The sequence below is a fragment of the Electrophorus electricus genome, chromosome 2, assembly GCF_013358815.1.
Source record: "Electrophorus electricus isolate fEleEle1 chromosome 2, fEleEle1.pri, whole genome shotgun sequence".
Taxonomy (NCBI): Eukaryota; Metazoa; Chordata; class Actinopteri; order Gymnotiformes; family Gymnotidae; genus Electrophorus; species Electrophorus electricus.
In genome coordinates, this window is record NC_049536.1 from 17,958,375 (window position 1) to 17,980,537 (window position 22,163).

General features: G+C 39.9%; 2 protein-coding genes across 3 annotated transcripts; both read left to right on the forward strand.

The window, feature by feature from the left end:
* The first annotated feature begins 1,786 nt into the window (after window positions 1-1,786).
* cratb (carnitine O-acetyltransferase b) lies at window positions 1,787-12,231 on the forward strand. Its single transcript, XM_027028532.2, has 15 exons — window positions 1,787-2,141; window positions 2,562-2,780; window positions 3,175-3,293; window positions 4,205-4,258; window positions 4,567-4,732; window positions 6,033-6,207; window positions 6,723-6,813; window positions 6,994-7,081; window positions 7,171-7,271; window positions 7,510-7,629; window positions 7,924-8,046; window positions 8,723-8,858; window positions 8,957-9,019; window positions 9,113-9,250; window positions 10,307-12,231. Exons 1-15 carry the CDS (start codon window positions 2,094-2,096, stop codon window positions 10,508-10,510), a joined length of 1,845 nt encoding a protein of 614 aa, XP_026884333.2. The 5' UTR covers window positions 1,787-2,093; the 3' UTR covers window positions 10,511-12,231.
* Window positions 12,232-12,499: 268 nt separating this feature from the next.
* On the forward strand, window positions 12,500-21,769 carry ppt2b (palmitoyl-protein thioesterase 2b). 2 transcript variants are annotated; one of them, XM_027028535.2, is made up of 8 exons: window positions 12,500-12,984; window positions 13,843-13,996; window positions 14,353-14,448; window positions 14,709-14,816; window positions 15,403-15,486; window positions 15,839-15,923; window positions 16,014-16,068; window positions 19,642-21,769. In XM_027028535.2, exons 1-8 carry the CDS (start codon window positions 12,802-12,804, stop codon window positions 19,783-19,785), a joined length of 909 nt encoding a protein of 302 aa, XP_026884336.2. In that variant the 5' UTR covers window positions 12,500-12,801; the 3' UTR covers window positions 19,786-21,769. The 2 variants fall into 2 exon arrangements, with proteins under 2 accessions (XP_026884336.2, XP_026884335.2); XM_027028534.2 differs by having other exon boundaries at window positions 18,687-19,735.
* The last annotated feature ends 394 nt before the right edge of the window (window positions 21,770-22,163 follow it).

Consider the following 22,163-nt stretch of genomic DNA (forward strand, 5'->3'; position numbering starts at 1 on the left):
GAATACAGGGATCACCACTGATACCTAGAAGTACAAAATACATAAGGTCTATCTTAAACAATGATAAGTGCAATAAACAATAAGTGCTAGAGTTTGTTAAACAACACAATAAACAATACCCTACAATAAGTACTAATTTAGTCAGTCAATATGGAAGCAGGGTCAGTTGTCCTTTAAATATTCCCCAAATAGATGGGTCACTTGTATAACCGAGGTATTCAGAAGAACATCTCTGAATACCCAACACATTGAACCTTGAAGCAGATAGGCTACAGCAGCAGAAGACCACACTGGGTGTCACTTGTGTCTAAAAACAGGCAACTAAGGCTACAATTTGCATGGGATCACCAAAATTGGACAATATGGAAAAATGTTGCCTGGTATGAAGCACATCAAATTATCCTGCGACATTTGGATGTTAGGGTCAGAATTTGGCATAAACGTGAAATCTTGAATCCATCCTGCCTTGTTTCAACAGTTCAGGTTGGTGGTCACACGTGTGATACTTTCTTGGTACACTTTGGTCTCTTTAATACCAATTCATCATTTAAATGCCACAGCCTACATGAGTATTGTTGCTGACCATGCCCATCCAATAATGACCAAAGTGTACCCGTCTTCTGATGTCTACTTCCAGCAGGTTGATGCACCATGAGACAGCTCAGATCATCTCAAACTGCTTTCTTGAGCACGACAATGAGTTCAATATAATCGAATGGTCTCCAGTCACCAGAACTCAAATACAGCACCTTAGCACTGAACACTAGATGGCGGTACAGGTCTAAATTCCTAGGCTTTTAAAAAGCTTTTAAAAAGCTTTTATGTTATTCCAGGATGAAAACGCTTGCGAGTTAAAATACCACCTTGGATGTTAGTCAGACTCCAGTTCAGTTACTGATATCGAGAATATTACGTGCAGATTTATTTTTGACTGCAGTGGTTTATAGATGTATGATGCAATGTAAGACAAAATCGCACCTCTCTCAAATTTTGAATGGCAGTCTGAATTTGTACATCTATTAAATAACCTACAAGATGTTACTAATGAAATTGGTGATGATTGTGGGAACAAGGCAGGTGTTTCTAATAAAGCATGTGGTGAATACATTGTAAATACACTCTAAAATATTATAAAGTTTGAAAACAAATATTGTCGAATCTGTAAGACAGGAATATGAACTGCTTGTTTAACTGGGAGCTACATAGGAATGATTATGCTAATTAGGAAAGGCTCATTTGGGTAATTGCGAAAGGCTTGACTGCTTTTTAAAGCCTGGCTTGCAGTTTCCTTATACAGTAAACTGATGTATGGAGTGCTGAAAGTGAAAAGCAGTCAACACCAGCATATTATAAAAATGCTGAATCTATATTGAATATACATTAAATAATAAAAATACAAACATTGGAAATAAGTAGACCTAGTAATATATGATCGCATATGACATGATAAAAGCAGACGTTTTCTGTTAGTATTAAGAAATATAGGAGATGGCACAGAGTGCTTATGGTGTGGATCTTCATTTCTCACTTGGTAGTTAAGCAGTTGGGATATGACATATCCCAACATATGTATTCATCATACCGCTTCAAATCACCTCCGTTTCAGAACTGAAAGCGCTCAATAAAATGTTATTGAAAAGTTGCATGTCTATTTATGAAACTATGCTAAAGTGCCGACCAATCTTGATAATACTATATGTAAGATAGCGCAATAGTACGTGCGTCCGTGCACGAAGGAATACGGTAGGGTTTGGGTTTGGCGTCGCGTGATCATCCCAAACGACGGAGAACACTGCACGTGTCCACAGTTCCTACTCTGTGCTGTCGTGCTACGGATCACGAATTCTAACATTTGACGATCGCTCGAAAAGCGAGCAGAGGTTTTAGTCAGACCATCGTTGTGGGCAAACTAGGGGAGTTAACTAGCTGTTGCTTTAGACTATGCTATGTATTCATTACCTAGCTAGCTAATTACTTTGTTGTTAAACAGGATTGGATGACGTTCCAGACTCACTGTGTCTTAAAAGCGTTTGTTTACACATTTATGAATTCGATTTCAACATCGCGGGGTGAGCTACAAATAGCTTACAGTTATGATTTTAGAGAAGCTATCAAGAGCAAACTTCGTTCTTCGCTCGAGGGTAAGTAGCTAAATTACCAAAACCATAGAGCCTAATCTAGGTAGCTAACTTTCTGAAAAACCGATTTTTAAGTACGTACGTCACCTAATGCTACTGTCTGGGCAACATTAAGGTAGCTTGCTAACGCTAGCTAACTTATGCACAGTTGCAAATACCGTCAGTTCACTTATTAGCCAGCTATCACTTTTAACTGTTGATAACTGACCTACATAAAGTTGATCTAACACATGTAGGTTATCTATCTAAATGTCAATAGCTAGCAACGTTAGCTGCTGAATCAAATTGACTTTAAATGCCATACTTTTCGAGAGTTTGTTTAAAGATGTACGCTGACCGAAATCAGGTTTTAAGCTTACTGCAATCGTATGCTTTTGTAAACGACTATTTCAAAAAACAAAAAAACGTTTTCCTTCCCGGCAGAAGGCCTTTGTAAGGCAGGCGCACTCCGCCGTGCCACCTCAGCCTGTGCCGCCGCTGGCCCAGACTCTGCAGCGTTACCTGCGGGCTCTGGAGCCACTGTTACCGTCCGATGAACTGGAGCACACTCAGAAGATGGTACAGCGTTTCGGTAGCCCCGGAGGTCTGGGCGAAAGATTACAGAAAGGCCTGGACAAGCGAGCCAGACACACCCACAACTGGGTAAATACTTAAATCCATCTATGCGTGTTTGTGCTTATTGGTATGCGAGTCGATGTATTTACTTTTAAGCTAGCAAGCAGCCTTTTGTCGGTTTTTACTCTTGCAAAGGGCTACTGGCCCAGCTGGGACCAGTGATGTGTAGTTCTTTTGTCATTGTTTTATATAAGTATTTTCCTTAATCATGGGTCCCCTCCACTTGTGCAGTAGGCAGGGCACACCTGCTAATGTGAAAACAGCCAGTAACTGCTTAAATGACCCTTAAATGATGTCATTGAATGCATGTTTTATTGTAGTTGAGCTGTTTCTCTGAGGTTAAGATTGCTTCTATAAGGCTGGATGTTGGCATTCTACTTGATGGTGTTTGTTGACATTAACACCCCCTCTGCCACTGTAGATTACAGACTGGTGGATACAGTGGGCTTACCTGGAGAGCCGGCAGCCTCTAGCAGTTCACTCCAACCCTGCCATCTCCCTTCCCAGACGGGACTTCTCTGACTGGAGGGGCCAGCTAGTGTGGGTGACGACCTCAGTCCAAATAAAAACGCACAAAGGAAAATGCCTAGATGCATACACAGTCTCCATACATGGTGGTATGGAAGTCATGAGACATGGAATCGGTAACACCTATTGCTGATGTTTTGGGGCCACTCGGTTAAGATGATATGGAATTTGCATATTACAGTCTGTCATTGTTGGAATAGTCTGTCTCAAATACACACACACACACACACACACGCACACACATAAACGGCCTGTTGTGGTCTGCTTCCTTAACAATGCTCTACTGACTGTTCTGGCTGGTTCATTATATGAAACAATATCTTTACTGACACAGTAATGGCAACATGATGTACATGTGAGGCAGTTATATTTTCACATCACTGTTGCATTCAATAAGAAAACGCACCTTTACATTCATAGACCAATCTCTGGATACCAGGACAGGTCACTGACTGCCCGATGAATTGTGTTTTTTGCTTTCTTTATGATGTACAGTATGAAATTACTCTTTCTTGTTTTTTATAAGTTGGCCTTTGTTAATTTTACTGTAATTATTTATAGTCTCTTATCATATCACCCATACAGAGCAAACCAGGAGCATCTGAGAATGGTCACAATATTCACAGCACTTAATAACTTGTGATTCATTAGTGTCCGTTTTTGAATACTGGGACCATCTGTGATGTCACTATTTCAAAGGCCAGTATTGTGCTAGTGAATTAATGCAGGATATATTGTGCAGGCCTGATTTGACATGTTCTGTAGAAATATTTGTATGGATGAATAAACGGGGTCTCCCCTGCACTTTTTCATGGCGTGCAAGGAGCTGTCTAGATGTTTGTGTTAAAGCACATAGTTGTATTGAGCTTGAGGCTTTCAGTTGGGGATGCACTATAAGACATGATTGCATCTGCTTCCTTCAGGTTTGCATCCAAGCTCATTTCTGCTGTGCTGGACTTCAAGGCCAGAGTTGACAGGTTTGTCCTGATTCATTTGTTCATCTGCTTTCATTGTAATGGTGTGAATGTGGTGATCAAGGGCTGATTTATTCTGTCTTAACTATCCATGATGAGCGACTACTTTTCACTGTTAACCATTTCATTACAGGCAACTGCTTGTTTGAGTTTGCCAGCACCAAATACTGGGCCTGACCTCATGTCGCTTCTAAATTTATCAGTGGTCTGGTCAACTAGTAGAGCCTGCTACTGATCATTTCTTCCATCACTCAACCTGCCCCATATTCCCATCTCATTTCCTCTCTCACCCCTTGACCACTGCCCCCCAGTGGCCGTTTGTCAGTGGAGTATATGCGGGGCAGGCCGTTGTGTCTGGAGCTCTTCCCTCAGCTCTTCTCGTCCTGTCGGGTTCCGGGCCCGAAGCACGACCACGTGGTTCACTATGGCAGACCCCGTCGTGGCCCGACCCACATCACCGTGGTGCGCAACTACCAGGTAAGTCCCACCCTCCTTCTGCCTGCCATGTTCTCCCCTTGCTGTCCCGCAGAGACTCGGGTCTGCTCTCTTTTATCTCTCCCAGTCCAGCTTATGAAAGGCTTGAGAATGACCTCCCCAGCTGACTTGTGTTTAAGTGCAGTAGTTGGTTTTTAGTCTGGCTGTGCTAGATCCCTGAGCCTTCCACCATCATCAGGGTTCAACAATATTGTTTGTCCGGGGCAAGTAAAATGCGATGTGTGTACAGCAGCATGGTTGGGCCAGTTCATGTTTGGGTGGGGTTAACAACGTAACTGACACCAAACTCAGTACTTGAATATGTAACCCCTCATTGTGCAAAAAATGGTCTCCATTCATGCATACTGACAAACAAGCCAATTATATTCTCTGTTGACAATGTTAGAGCGAGGTGTGCAGGAAAATAGCGAAGTGCAAATGCTAAGCAAAGCAAATCTGTAGCTTCTTTTCCTCATGAACCAATTTGACCCCTCTGACCCTGAGATGTTCTGCAATGTTTGTAGGGAATATCCTATCAAGGCAGATTAAAAGTCTTTGTCTGAATGACAAATTTTAGAAATCACATTGCGTATAGCAGTGAAAAACCCACTAGCGCATGTGACTCACTGGACATGTACAAGCGACAGATGAACAATGAAGCCAATTCCATGTTGACCAAGTTGGTCACAAAAGCATACTGTTTTTTACCACAGAAAAACAAGTTAAATCAAAGTATATTGTGAGAATGTACATTTTAAGAATAACCTTACTTAAGTACCCATATGTCAATATATTTATGTGAATAATGCTTTATAATACAAAGATTTGTTTGGCACTGTAGAAATTTGGGTGGGGTCTATGAATTCTTCGGTTTGCCAGACCAGGAAAGTTGTGGAAAAATGTTAACATTGACCACTGTTCTAGTCTTGTGGGTTCTCATGGCTGCCAGTTACTTTTATGAATATGGCTGAGACAAATGGCTGCTAACCAAAACAAGCCAGGCAGGTTTATAGCTTGTGTTTTTAGTAGTGCTGCTAATCACCCATATCAGATGAAACAGCCCTTGGCTTAGCAGACCGCATTGATGGATACAAAAATCAGACAGCCACTCCCTTTCAGCGGTGTGGTGCTGGGGGCTGCCACTTCTGAGGTGATGCTGTGTATACCAGTCTGATGGGGGGTGGATGCCATTGCAGTGCAGGCTGGAATAACCTGGACATTGAGGTTCATTGTTGTGTAAGGTTCGTTATAGTGTGTGCTAGCAAAATATCTTAATTTGGCATGTGCACGCACATGCATGCAGTTTTTCCAGCTAGATGTGTACAACAGTGACGGCACTCCGCTCACTCAGAGTCAGATCCATGCTCAGCTCTGCCGAATTCGCTCCCAGTCATGGAAGACTGATAAGGAGCCCATGGGAATTCTGACCAGCGAGCACCGCCACACCTGGGGCCAGGCGTACAACCGGCTGCTGCAAGGTACCTTCTTCCTAAGTTACACAAAATGTAAAACATACCGCTGTGTTAAAGATTAGAACATTAATATACACATCACAACCATGTTAAACCCCTAAAAACAGTACAAACACTGTTTGCTTTCAGTGTTTAGCACACGTACAACACCAGTGTGCTTAAAAACTAATTTCTCACTTGCACACTAAAATGCACCTAAACACTACCACTACCACCACCACTGATGCATCATTGCCCCTCCCAGACACCAAACCATAGTCGTTCTACATTGTCCTTCTGCATGAGGAATGTTTTTTTAGCCTACCCATCTCCCAGCAGTGTGTCTCATATCCACCATGTGCCCTTCACATTTCCCCACTCCACTCTGTGTTCCATGAGTATGAGTATGGGGATGAGCAGGGAACACCGACATTGTGCTGGAAGCTCCATGCCAGACCCACACTGCTGTCTTTTTGTTTTTTCTTTTTCATGTCTTGCATGACCTGTTTGATTAGATTTCTTCTGCTCCCTGGTCTCTGTAGATAAGGTTAATAAGGAGTCAGTGAGGCTGATTGAGAAAGGGCTCTTCACTCTCTGCCTTGACTCTCCTGTCATGAGGATCTCTGATGAGAAGTACGAGTCTCTCTCTCTCTGCTTTGTTTGCATTTTACTGTATGGGTAAAGGAATAAATATTGCTGAATCTGTGACTTGAAGTATGTAAAAAAAAATTTCTTGAGTTAATGTGTTTAGACAATGAAAGGAATGTCTTTTTTGAAATTATTTAATTTTCTTTGGATAATGGATGATTTCAGGTATGCAAGCCGAATGGCAGCTCAGATCTTGCATGGAGGAGGGACTTATTCGAACAGTGGGAACCGATGGTTTGATAAAACATTACAGGTAGGTGGAACTTTGTGCCATCTGGATATGGCTAAGTCATTCCCTCTCCTTCTCATTTACAAATCCACCCCATATCTCTTTCTCTGTAGTTTGTGATAGGAGAAGATGGTTCGTGGGGACTCTTGTATGAACAGGCGACTGCTGAAGGCCCTCCAATAGCCACACTCCTGCACCACATTCTGCAGTACTGGTACACACGCGCACACAGTATAGTATAGTGACATTTTGTATAAAATATTATATTCAGAGCTGGTTTTCCCAGAAAGTGCCTGATCTGACACTAATCCAGGACTGTAGGCCATCAGAGGAGAATCCATACTGACCTTGCAGTTTAAAGAGTAATAATCTATGCCTGGCAATCAGCTGTGTGGATTGTTGTGAGCACAGGGCACTCTTTTGTTCTTTCTTTCCACCTCTCTCTCCTATAGTAAAAAAGCTGATACAGTGCGAGCTCCTCTCATCCCTCTGCCAATGCCCAAGAAGCTCTACTTTTACATTGACCCAGCCATCAAATGGGACATTGAAATGGCCAAGCAGAACCTTGACATGTGAGTTATCTCCACTTAGTTTACATAGCCCAGCCTCTCCCACCAAGGATTTCTAAAAAATTAATCAATTAATTTTTTAAAAAGTGGGAAAACTTGGATAAACAAAACACTGAAAACTATTAATGCATTATTGTCTAACCTGAGGAATACTGCTTCATTCCAGGCTTGTACATAGTGGAAATGAAGTGCATTGACCCTCTGGGTAGTAGTTTGACACCCTTGTACAGCATCTATGATATTTGTGTCTTTTGGGCTAACGTTAAAACAACTGACCAAGCGGTGTTGTTCGTTTAGCCTCATCAATGACCTGGACATCACCTGCTTTAACTTCCAGCGCTTTGGGAAGGAGTTCCCCAAACAGTTTATCCTCAGTCCCAATTCCTTCATACAGTTGGCCATCCAGCTGGCGTACTACAGGTGAGCAAGATCCACCCATGGATGTTCTCATCTACCCTGCAGCCATGAGTGACTAGCCACGCAGATGTTGTACTTGTCCTGGAATCTCAAAAGCATGTGTGTATGTAAAATATGGATTGCAGTACAAACCTATAAGAAGCCTAGAATCCTGGTAAAGCAAAACCATTTTATGATGCCCTTTGATTGTAATCTTTCACATAATTATTGTAATCTTTCACATAATTATTGTAACCTAATGCATTCTAAATATCAGTGCCATTACATATTGTATACATAGCTAGATGGTTAGCATGAGGAATGATATGCTATGTTCCTCAAAGCAAATATAGCTTTCTTCACTTGGGTAGTACTTGTGCAGGAACTCACACCATGCCACCCAGAGTACTTCTGCTTTTGGTTGTCGCAGGTAAAGAGGTACTAGGCATGTTCAATGCATGTAAACTATAGTAACTGGTAGATGATTGGATGATTATAGCATTTAATTTTATTTTTTTTTTTTGGATGAGTTTTCTGGGGCATTGCTATTTAAAAATGGTATCACCCATTCCCTCTCCCTACTGCATTTACCTGTTTTAGTACTAAACTTGAAGGTGGATGTGTCCAGGTGTGTGGTAATTTGTGGTTACTGTTGGATCTGTATTCTGGTATCTTGTAAGTGTTTTTGGTTTGTCACCAGAGTGCACAGTGAGGTGTGCGCCACATGTGACATTGCCTCGCTTAGAATGTTCCGGGGAGGACGCACAGACTACATCCGTTCTCCGACCAATCAGATGCTGAGCTTCATTCAAGCATTTGATGATCCCTCTGTCTCTGTGAGTGATGAGACTGGTTCAATGAGAGAGAAAAAATGGAAATGCAAAATGGCACCTTTTCAAAGCATACAAACAGTCTTCACACATGTTTCTTTCAGAGAGAGGCCAAGGTTGAACTGCTTAGAGAGGCAGTGGAGACGTACAGTCAGCTCACAGACCAGGTGCTCATGACTAGAGAGCATAATAGCTATTTATCTGTGTGAACATGGTCATTACTAATTGCTCATTTTCTGGGTGGGTGTGTTTTTGATCAGGCGCTTCAGGGCCAGGGTATAGATCGCCACCTACTGGGCCTGAAATTGCAGGCCATTGAGGAGGGACTGAGTGTGCCCAGGATGTTCATGGACACAGCCTATGGACTGGCTACCCACTTTAAGCTGCGGACTGGACAGGTACCAGTACACACGCACACACAACGCACCCCCCCAGGTAGATTTCTCTAAACGGATAAGGTAGCTCTGGTCTTGAGTGACCTTCACAATGTTTTACAGAATGGTTCTGCAGAGTGCAATAGAAACCTGCAATGTGATGTTAAATTATAATAGTTTTTAATACATGCAGTTAGGTATAATTTAAGATATGACTGAGTTTCTTGCAAGGAACACTACTAATTATTACAGACTAAATAAGGCACTTTCATATTCATTGTCATAAGAATATAATATGTTAAGTCCAAACCCTTTCTGTTTAACATTGTAAAATCAGTTTGCATGGTGTTGGCAAAAAAGGTCTGGTGCACATTTGGTATGTCCGCACCTAAAACAGAATCTAAAGAGAGAAGAATGAAGGAACTGAGCCGACTCCACTATCAGCATTATAGTGTGTAGTTTTACTGTAATTGAGCACACTGGTTGACATAGATGATGTGAAAATCTGAAAGTGAATGACTTGATCCAGCACAATGCTGAGTCTAAAACCGCACCAACATGTCAGATGCTTAGAAATGCAGATGCATCAAAGGTTCTGCTATCCCAGCAATGTGTTTAAATGTGAGTTTTGGATATACTCCAGGACTGTTTTGCTTTAACAGCAGCAGCAGGCAAAGCCCCCCCCCCCATCACTCACTCAGTCATGTGTGCACCTCCTGTGGTTAACTGAGCTGCTATTGAATCTAAGCATCATAGAGCAAAGGTTCTGTTCCTGTAGCTGGTAAAACAGGCATGAAGAGCAAGATGTGCTAGCAGTACCAAGCTCGCAGCATGTATGGATTTAATCTCTGCCAAATGCTATAAATGTGAAATTTTATTAATATAAAATGTTGGAGTAACACTTTCAACACTCTTGCTAGCAGTTATTGCAGTCTTGAAAGCATTAGTTTGGGGTTGGGATTTGAGCTTATGGAAACTTTTAATAGTTTCTAATCAGTTTAGCATGACTGGGTGATCCATCTCTTTTACTGGATCTTTGTGGATACCATGTTCTAATTCTTTGTCCATTTTCACCCATAGGTCCCCACTAATACGGACAGCGTCATGTGCTTTGGACCTCTGGTTCCGGACGGGTATGCCGTGTGCTACAACCCACAGTCAGACCACGTTCACTTCTCCGTCACTGCCTTCAACTGCTGCGAAGAGACCAACGCAGAGCACCTGGCTCTTACACTCGAGAGTGCCCTATGTGACCTCCAGGAGTTACTGCAGCCTTCTCCATAGAGCAGCGGTCAGCTTTCAGTTGGAGCAGGACTGAGCTTTAACACCTCCCTAATATCCTCCTTTCTGTCTAGTTTTCAAGAGGACTACCCAAGAGTCCAGTCCGGAGGAGTATATAAACACAGCATTATCTAGTGTTGTTTAAGGCACATTAACGGGGGGCGCTCAACAAACTTTGCCATTAAAACTTGAAGAGTATTTGTAGTTAGTGATAGAAATTCACACCTTAAGTAGTGAATCCCAGGCTCCCATGGGTTAGTGAGCCCTTTCTTTTCAGGAGTGGTTGGAGATGCTTCCTCATTTGCTGTATGACCAGCAGTAATCCGGTAATGACCTGCAAGCCAACGCCTCAATATTTTAGTAGTAGTATTTATATATATATATATATATATATATATATATATATATATATATATATATATATATATATATATATCTGTCTGCCTGCCTGCAGATATAAATATTTCATGCTGTTGAAATTGCCATGTGTACCATTCATGATTACCCCTGATTTTTCTTAAGTTAGCAGTACATATCTGATTTGATGTTTTTGCCATGACACTATTTCACCATGGTCATTTATTTATCTAGCCAGTGTTATTGGCTCAGGTTTCACCTCATAACACTTGTTTTATAAAAGGGGGGAATGAAATAGCTGGAAGCTCTATTGCTGATCTCCCTGTAAGGAAGGTAAAACGCATCCTATCTGACAGCATGGCTTGTGTCTTGTTAGCAAGTGACCTGTTGTGTGAAACAGCTGTGGGACGTGTAGGTTCAGCATCTACACATGAGCACTAGAGGGCGCTGAGGAGACAACCCACCCGAAGGCTGAGTAAATGACTGCATCAGATAGACTGAACAGTAGTGTAGTACAGTCGAGCTTGAGAAATGCTACACCTATAGTCAAGCACAGCATGTCTAATTCAAACAGCGGTGAGCGGTGAAATGATGTAATTCACTGTACTCCTTTAGCTGCTGTGACTGCACTCTTCCTGACTGGAATGCGTCTGAGGAAAGTCACATGGAACCTTTATTGCAGTGCATTATGGGATGTCTACCTACATCTAAAAATATCTAAAATGTGGCCTTGGAATTGTTCTTGTTTGGAAAACAGTAGCTTTTGTGCAGTTTGAATGTGTGCTTTTTTTTGGGGGGGGGGGGATAACCTACATTTAATCGTTCACCTGTTTTCTAATCACATATGGAAAGGTTTAATAAATAGTATGCCAATCTGAGCTTTTGTTCAAATCTGTGTCGATTCACCTGGTTTTACATTATCCGAATCCAGAGAATAGGTTCAAACTAGAGGAAAAACAAACACCATCCTATGGCCTTATTCTTTTCCTAACACCATCCTACATAAGTACTGATATTTATGATCAAATTGGCTCATGGTCAGAATAGTAGAGACATTCTGGGTATGTGTTTTGGTTGTGGCAGTTGAATTGACAAGTTTAGGTCAATATCAGGTCATTAGACAGGTTTTCATATGTGTCCAACACTCCCTGATATTTTCTTAAAAGCTGTGGAGGATTTAATCACATTTTACTTACAAATGTGCATCATGCTAAGTGTGTGGTTCAAAGGACAAAAGTAGAATGACATTTGTTTGGTATTCAGTATGCTGGCAACATTTTATATAGCATATTCTGAGTTATTCAGGTTGCCTTTGCTTGCTATTTGCACCAGTAAAATTAAAAGATTATCTTTTTTTTTTTATTTAAGGTTTGTTGTCTTTCTTCTAACCACCGCCAAATGTGTCATATTAGACCTCATACCTGCTTTTATTTTCATTTATTTTAGGCTGTTATAGGTTATACTGTATGAGAAGTACACTTTACTGGTTATTTTATTTTAATTCAAGAATATGGAAACTATAGTTCATTAAAAACATGTATAATACAACTATGTCTGGTAGCTTCTTGATAATTACGGGGGTCTATGTTGTCACTTGTAAACCGGAAATGATGTATGCTGCCTGTATGTTTCATCTAGAGAATGTGACCGGAACAAATATAGTTACAGATGTGAAATGCATGGAAAGCAAGTTAATCACGTTTGTTAGTGTTAAGTAAACGTCTTTAGAATTCAGAAGTTATCAGCAAAACGTGTTAGTCTGATGAGGGTCTACCTACGACATAAAACAAACTGAAAGAAGACAGCAAACGACAACTTCCGATCGCTCCGTCAGACATTTGAGAAGCAAGCATTTGGAGCCGGTCTCAGTTTTAATTTTATGATTCGTTTTGAATTTGCTTTCAAGTCATTTTTTTTCTTTTACGTGTTTTAAAAATATGAGAAGGTGTTGTTGCACAAGAAGCCTTTCCCAAAGAAACTGCGGGCAGACCAGATTGTTGTGGACGTTACTTGGTTCTTGTTTTCTTTCCACAGTGTTTGGATATAAACCGGTGGTTGTTGTCCATGGATTGTTCGATAGTTCTGCTGATTTCACAGATTTAAACCAGTTCATCAATCAGGTACCTGGATAATTTCTTGACTTTGTGACTCTGAGTAGGGATATCCGTTTTGTTTGATTAACGATGCATTTGGGTTATTGTAGCCGCGTCTTTCTTCTTAATAATTTTCTTTTTCTAGCCAGCTATTTGCATAGTTTGCACAGCGTCGTCGAGTGCTGGTCTGTAAAAGCAGACCTCGATAACGAAAAGTATTTGCTTGAATTGTGTCGCAACGCTTCCGAACATTTTAGCATGACTGTATGTTGTTTCACCTAATTTAGATTAGATTAGATTTATAATAAAAAGTACCAGCAGTTATATTTTGGAATGTAGATGGACCGCGCGTGATAAGAGCGCTAAAGAAGAGAGAGAGAGAACTGTTGACTATTGTACAATGCCCTTGGCAGGCTCTTTAGTCCTCGGCCACAATACATTAGTAGACCGATAAAAGAGCTTTCTGTGAAGTCGAATAACTGGGTAATGAGTTATACGATGGAAATTAGCTACCGTGTGAATTACCCGGTCACGTGAGTTGCCAGAGTCCTAATACGACCCATTTAAATGGATAAGCAGCCCAAGGATGAAATGGAGATAAGTATACGTGAATTACACATTCCTGAGCAATTATTAGATAATTATGGTCCTGTAGCACTAATGTAAGTCTAAAATGCTCTTTTATCAAAATACACCCATAATTAAATGTTTGATTGTACTTTGTCATCGAGATGCTGCTATACTTGTTACTTAGTAGCTCATGAATAAGGTGGGTGTGAGATCATTTTGTTTTTGTGCTCTGTTGTCTACTAAACCCGAACAGCCCACTTCAGAAACCTGATGCATAATTATGGACACTAACCTCTACATATTTCTACCCCCCAGTCTCATCCTGGCACAAACGTGTCAGTCATTGACCTGTTTGATCGCTCTGCCAGCCTACTGCCGTTATGGAAACAGGTAGAGGGCTTCAAGGAGGCCATCTATCCCATAATGCAAAATTCAGCTGATGGGGTTAACCTCATCTGCTACTCCCAAGGTCTGTGTTCAGTATTCACCTCATACACTTATGAGTTATGTTAGTGGTAGTAGCTCAGTGGTTAAGGTACTTGACTTGGAATTGGAAGGTTGCTGGTTCAAGCCCCACCACTGCTAAGTTGCCACTGTTGGGGCCCCTTAGCAAGGCCCTTGACTCTCAAGTCATAATCGTAAGATGCTTTGGATAAAAAAGCGTCAACTAAATGTAAATATTCATATTGCCCAAGTTTTGTATTATTCTGACTATATGAAAATAAACGATATTTTGTCTATGTGCACTCTGTTGTTCTTACACTGTTTTTGAACCTTATGAGCTTAGCACACGCAAATCTCATTCTCTTACTGTCTCCCACGCAGGAGGGCTGATATGTAGAGGGATTCTTTCTGTCCTTCCTGATCACAATGTTCACTCTTTCATCTCACTCTCCTCACCTCAGGCTGGACAGTATGGGGGTCAGTTGTTTCTCTTCTCCTGTTGTGCTCTTGTGCACACTAGTGGAGACCTGTTCTAGTGTGTGCAATTCAGCTAACTGTCAAACCATTCATGTGGCTAATTAGGGCTGTTACGACACGGAAAACACTGAACTGTGCAGTGCCATGGTGTTAGGAGGGCTCACTGATCACACACACCAGTATGCACACTATAGTTTAGTTATGTGTTTCTCCTTATGTGTTTTCAATGCATTTGTGTGCTAACTGTCTTTGTGCAATAGACACAGACTACCTGAAGTACCTCTTTCCTAAGTTCGTCAAGTCGAATATTTATCGTGTCTGCTACACATCCCTGGGCCAGAGAATCTCCATCTGCAACTATTGGAATGGTGAGTGGACAGCTGTGGTGATAAACATCAACCTATAGGGCACTTAAGTTCTAGAATCTAGGCGTCAGAGAGAGACAGGGATCACAATGACACCTAGAGGATGGGATGTTACAGTGCTCAAGCATGCAGGACATAACATGACAAGTTTTATTGTTTTGCATTCTTTTAACATGCTAACTGTGAAGCCCTATATGAATCAGCTGGAAAACACCAGTCTTGTGAGGACTGGGATTGATTTCCTGACTTTCCACATCCTCGTAATGCGCTTCTTTCTCTTAACATCAGTTTGTTCATGACAAGAATGCTCCCCAAAGCATCACAAGATGCTCATATGGGGGCTAACATGGTTCTAATCAGAAAAGTATCTTTAGTTAGTACAAATAGCTTTAAGTCCAAAAATACCCTTAAACCTCAGATACTGCCAGAAAAAAAGTGAGTGAAACCTAGACTGAGATGCAGTACAGTTTTATATAATGTTTTAAAATGGGAGACAATTTGAGTGCATTTACTAGATGTCTAAAGGAGATGTTTTATGAGTTTTCCTTTCTCCAGCTGTGCTTGTTTCTGTCTGCTGCTTCTCTCATAGACCCACATCACAGAGAAATGTATGTGAACAGCAGCGATTACCTGGCACTGTTGAACAATGAGAGACCCCATCCCAACTCCACTGGTAATCATACCCTAAGATGTTTATCTGTTCCAAAAATATCCTCTTGATGTTGGCTTCTCTTGATGAAGCATTGGTCTGATAGCATCACTGATCAAAGAGTTCTGAAGCTGCTAAATGTGGTAATATTGAAGGCCCCATTGTTTTTTCTTCACATTTTTCCATTGAAAAACTATTTTATGTATATTTTGTGTTGTTTAACACAGCTCAGTCTCAGTCCTTGTCACTGAAGGATCTTTAATCTTGAGAAACATTTTTATATTTACATTTAGATAAAGACTTGAGTTTTAGTATTGAGCTAAACCTTGTGTTTAACACTCAAAAATGTGACGTGTGGTGTCCTGTTCACATCCAGTGTGGAAAGAGAATTTCCTGCGCATCAAAAAGCTTGTCCTGATTGGTGGACCAGATGACGGCGTCATCATGCCATGGCAGTCAAGGTTAGCTGCTCACTTAATATTTTGTTGAGTAGGCTAGCACTTGACAGTACAGTACAAAGCCTGATATCTGTACATGTGGCTTTTTTGCAGTCATTTTGGCTTCTATGATGACAATGAGACAGTTGTGGAAATGAAGTATCAGGATGTAAGTAACTTATTTATTTATGGGGTAATTACTCATAACCCAGCCTAAAAGGAATGTGTGCAGCAGGTGAAGCTGTAGCTCTGAAGCTTAGTCTTGTGCATTTTTGTTGAGCTCTGAGGGCGTTTTCACACTAACTTTTTTCCCCTCGCTCCGCGAATTCGATACGCTTGGTCAAGTGTGAAAGCAGTTTTCGATCCCGAGAGTGGTGCAGAGTACAGATCTCTGGGCGTTCTGAAATCGATGATAGCGAACTCTACTGTGGTCTGCAGCAGATGTGGAAGCTATCCGCTCCCGGTGCCATGTGTGGTGCTGCGTGATTGGTTAATTTTGTAACGTGACTGTTTCGACTTATCGCGTTACTTCCCTTTTCAGGTTTTGTGTATTTTCTGAGCAAATAGACGCTTACTATCCAGACAAACTTTTAAAAATCTAATTTAGTTTTTTTGTACAGGATTATAGAGTATATTATACAAGAAAAAAAATCTGTATACATACAATACAACAAAAATTCTCATACGAGAACGGCTCCTTCTTGGCAGGTGCTCCTGCACGGCGAAATTCCATGCATCCTGAAAGCGATATTGCTTGCGTTTGTATCCAAGTAAAATAATAAAAGGCAGCAAACGGATGAAGCCTCTTCCTACCACTTTGCGAGCCTACGCACAGAAAAGTGACGTATGTAATTGCGCAATCAAGCCACAGTTCAGACAGAATACTGGGTGTATTCGGGGCAAGTGTGAAAACGCCCTGAGTCGTTAAACACAATTTTGACGAGGTTGGTGGAACAAAGTGATTGTTGATATGAATGTCAAACATAAAATAGTTTGGCTTAAACCCATGAAAAATAAACCATGTAAACCAAGTAATTTGCCATTTGCTAGCTGCTTTCCCTAACCTTCATAGCACACTCAGTGGGCCGCAACGTTTGTGTAAAAGTAGCTAAAGCTAGAATTCTCAAATCAGCAGTTTATTACTTACGTAATTTACAAAAGATGGTTCCTTACAGTACATTTGTTTATTCATTCAATTAATTAATTCGTCCGAAATATTTTAAGTAACGTAACTTAAGTCAGTCAATTTACTATAATACCTACTGCATAGATCCAAAAATGTAAAATGCCTCTGCCAGTAAACATGACGAGAAATCGCTCCGGTACAATTCCGTAATTCCGTAAAGAGATTTAGCATTTGGCCTGCAGTTGTCGGACAGACGTTCATGGTACAAATACAGTCTGTTCCTGTCTGATTAAACTGATTTGTCTGGTTAGTGACCAAACTAGTCAAGTCAAATTTATTTATATAGTGCTTTTTACAACAGATGTTGTCACAAAGCAGCTTTACAAATGTCCAAGTCCAAGCCCCCAGTGAGCAAGCCAAAGGTGACAGTGGCAAGAATAAACTCCCTAGAGCATGAGGAAGAAACCTTGAGAGGAACCAAATCTCAAAGGAGGGCCCATCATCCTCTGACAATCTAGTTAGCTTGTTTGGTACTTGGCAAATGTAGTAACCCAGATAACCAGTACATAATCATTTAGCTCTCCAGCCATATTAGGTTGTCATGTAGCCCACAAGGGTAAGGTAATTTAGGCTTTTTATAAAACTAATATAAGAGTCCCAGATTGTCATTCACGCAGATTATTTTTTTTATCTTTAAAAAAAAATAAATTAATTAAAAAATATATATATATATATATATATATATATATATATATATATATATATATATATATATATACATATATATATTTATTTGGCACAAAGGACACTAATAGGTGTGGTATGTCTCTTCTTTTGTGATATCCACTTTTTTTTTTTTTTTTTTTTACTCGTGTGGTTAGAAAACATCTTGGAGATTGCAGAGTAATAAGTCACAGAACTCAAACTTGCTAAAAATGTCCCAGATTACTTAAATTCACCCTACTAATTATTTAAGAAAATAGTAACTTTTGGCTTCTTCAGATCATCCTCTCCCCTTTCTATGGTAGAAGTAATACAATATCACCCATCATACAATATCATCTTTAACATTGTTTTGGTATGCTCACACATTTTTTTAGCGAGTATAGTATGTAGCTTGTTATTGAATGTTTTTGGCTTCATGGATGTTTTGCACATATTTTGTGCAAGGAAGGACGGGGTGCAGTAATATCGTGGATATAGTTATATGGATTAATAGAAGCTTTGATGATTTTTAATAATCAAGTTACTTGAGTTTTTTGAGGAATTGTTTCAGCCCTAAGATGTATTGTATATGCAATTTTATAGATGTAATGCATGGATATTACGGATAAAAAGAAATACAATTATATAAAAAGCAAACTGTTTACAAGACTAAAGCATGTCTCTTTTGCCTTCCATTACCTTATAATCCATGTCTCTTCTTACTGAGATGATATTTAATGTGTTGGTCATCACCTGCTCGGTTCTCAGTGGTAAATCGCTGTTCTACCCCCTACACACCACACACACACCAGGCACTATGTGACCAGACAGAGAGACTACCTGTACTGCGGTTTGAATATACTGAAGCCTTAGAGTAATTAACTTTGTGAATTTAGAGAAGGCGAGTACTTTATTATTTGGTTATTATTTATTTTCTCCTTCTTGGTTTCTGTCAGGTTTCTGCTGCTCATTCTCCATTCCCAGACCCTGAATTTCCTTTACTTCATGGACAAGCTGGAAACGTCATCGTTTTTTGTTTTGTTTTTTTTAAGGAATGGATTAACAAACAAAACACCGTTATCACGGTTATGGCAGTGAATAGTGCTAAAACACCATCTTAGTTTGTCATGTAAAATGCTCTCACTAGAAGGCACGTAGACTGTTATCCTCAGTGAGTTATCAGAATGATAGTAATGGAAATCACACATTTGTGAGTTCATGGATATTTGCATTTGAATGTAATAGTTTTAATCATTAATGGGAAATAATTTCTGCTCACAGCAACTACAGTCATTTTCTTTTTAAACAGTGTGAAGTGTTTTCTCCTAGCTGTTAGATTTAGATGGAACTGGTCCCCCAATAATTCCTGTGAGCTACTCAAATGATATGTTGCGTTGGTTGGTGTGAGTAGTATCCCATCCAAGGTCGAAGTGAAACATAGGCCACTAGTTAAACTAGGGGTGTATAACCTGTTCATACTAGCCCAGCTGTTATCATGTGACCATTTTAGCAGATCACATGCACTGCACCTGCTGTGCTACTTTCAGGCTGGTTTGTGATTGTACCTAATTGGTTTCCTTAAATTTCTTCATTGATGTGTGATTCAACCTTTTTGTTGATATTGGCCATATTCTGATGCATGATATTGGATTGGTGCCATCTCTAGAACATGCTGGTGGTAATTATTTGCATCCAAGTCCACAGTGCTGCAAAAGAGACTTGTTCAAAGCAAGCTGCATGACAGTAACCCTTGTTTCCCCCCAGAGGCTACTAATAGCTTAGCATTTCTAAAATAGATATAAAATGCACAAAAAACATACAACTTGTATCCACTGGTTATGACTCACATGTAGCAGCCTTGCCAGTCGTTTTCATTTTTTGCATGCTTGTGCATGTGTGTTTATGTTGCAGGCATTCCTGAGAGATTTGTTCGGACTAAAGACTTTGTATGCTCGAGGGGATCTGGAGATGTGTTCAGTGCCTGGTGTGCAACATGTGTACTGGCACTCCAACGAAACGGTTTATAAAACCTGTATCGAGAAATGGCTGACATAAAAACACACACACAAGCGCACACATGCACATGTAGAGATGACTATTTTTAAACATATTGTTAATACTTTTATATCATTTCATATGGTATCATCAAGCGATAGTAAAGTTATACCTGCAGCCTGTTACGGTGAAGCTGATTATCAGCAACACAAGTGCAGTTTTGCTCATACAAAGTTTGTATCACCTTTAGATGACTTAGCCATGTTTTTTGTTGGATATGGTTTAAGGACTGATTTTAAGAGCAATAAGTAAAATTTTATCACTTAAATCTGAAAAAAAAAAACATGAAATAAGATTAATAGAATTGAATGGTTATAGCTATGGATTATGTGTCAGCAAAATGGGTCCCAGTAGTCCAGGTTATTGGATTGGTATGGCTTTCCTCTAGTGGTAAGGCAGGTCCAGCCAGACTGTGGTTTGTTCCAGTTATAAAGCTGACCAGTCATCCAGCCCCCTTCACCATCTCAAATGCTACATATTGCTGGTTGAAGTCCCCACAGCAAATGAAAATTGTAGTTCTATTGTTAGTGTAGTTGAAATCATGCACTACAATTTTATTTTTACCTTTTATGTTTACACTTGGTAACTGTCTCAGAGAATGCTATGACAGACTACATGCAGATATATAAATGTAAGGAATGACACAAAGGCAGAAAATAAGATGAAAGGTTTGAAGGAAAATTAAAGTAGATGAATGGAATGAATGCTTGAGGACCATGGCAAAGTGTTAAGGCAGCATTCACATTAAATGTAAAAGGTGTGGCATACGTCTTTACCACACCATATTTAAGCCTCAGGTGTATGATGGATAGCAGTATTATGATTTATTTGTAAAGGGGAAAGAGGATTTTTTTACGGAAGTTTATTTTAACAGGGCTGAGTGCTCATGTCACAGTGGGTCAAATTCACAGAATATGAGAATAGTTTTTAAATAAACACTCATATTTTCAAAAGTATAAGCTGATGAGAAAGAGAAGAATAATGCACAAAACATTATACTAGATGTAATGCATAAGGTATTTCTGCCCCACTGAATTAAATTAGGGTTTTGTATGAAAACATCCATCATGCAGTATTGTGTGGAACCCTTAAAGGGATTCAGTGGGGAGGAGAGAGTATCAATTTTTACATTCAGAAGTTGCAAATGATGTTTTTCTTTAACTGTTTAGCTTGGCTTAAATTTTACTTTTATCTTGGCATAAAATAAGTCACATAGTGTTGCTTCTCAACCAACATATACCCCTACTGGCCAATGATTATAATGGCCATTAGCACTATATTTGGTCAATAAAAAGTTTGAGATCTCAGTTTTGAAAATGTTTTACATTTTGTAGCATGTTTGGCTCACCTGATTGCCATAATACCATAGCTGTAACAGTTAGTGTAACTTCAGGAAAGAGCCAGCTTCACTTGTATTGCAACTTCAACTGCTACTATGTTGCAGGTTTAGTTCACAAATGGTAGTTTTACAAGATAATAGAAAACATTGGCATCCTTTTAAGTGATCTGTAATATTGTATGTATTTTGAAGTGTGTTAGATTCTGTGTTTAACCTGAATTGAAAGGGAATGTTTTGACGAATACCAGAATGTATGCCTTATTTTAAAGAACTCAGTGTGGGGGCGGAGATATGCTGTTTTATTGTTCCATCTATTTAACCTGTTTTAACAGGAGGAATTAATATTGTTAATCAGTGTAATGGGGAATATTTCAAGGGATCTCTTTTAACCAAACTCCTAATTTTTAAATCTGGTCAGTTGCAGCATTCAGTTAAATCTGACTTGGTTGTTGAGTCCTCTGCTATTTTGGGCAGGCACACAAAATGAACAACATTTGTAATTTCCTCCTCTTTCAAACCAATGTGCTTTACAATTTTTCATAAGAAATTGAATTTTTCATCTGAAGGTCTGTGGATATATTTTGAATATTAAAACATCTTATGGAACATTGTCAATACAATTTTGATCAAATAAAATTCTGTTTTCAAAAAGATTGTCTGTCTTACTGATTTTCAGCATCATGCTTTACTGGTAGAAAGCTGCTTGCAGTGACCTGGGTTTTTCATGAGCACTGTGGTGGTAAGGTCTAACCTGTAATGAAAAAAAGTTTTAAAGTGATGGTATTTGATTTTGCTGTGGTCATCTGCATTTTAGAACAGAGTATGAGAACACATTCAGATTTACATGTGACCCCCCCCCCCCCCCCCCCCCCCAGAGGGTAAAAACCTTTCAGTCATCAAAGAGGTTTCTGTTAGTATGACTGACTGGTCTACAACTGGAAGTAGAGTTAAATTAGCAGGACCCCAAATCACTGAAGTGTTAAGATTGTTAAATTAAAGAGAGTGAGTGTGTGTGTTCAATGTAATGGTTGTTCTACCA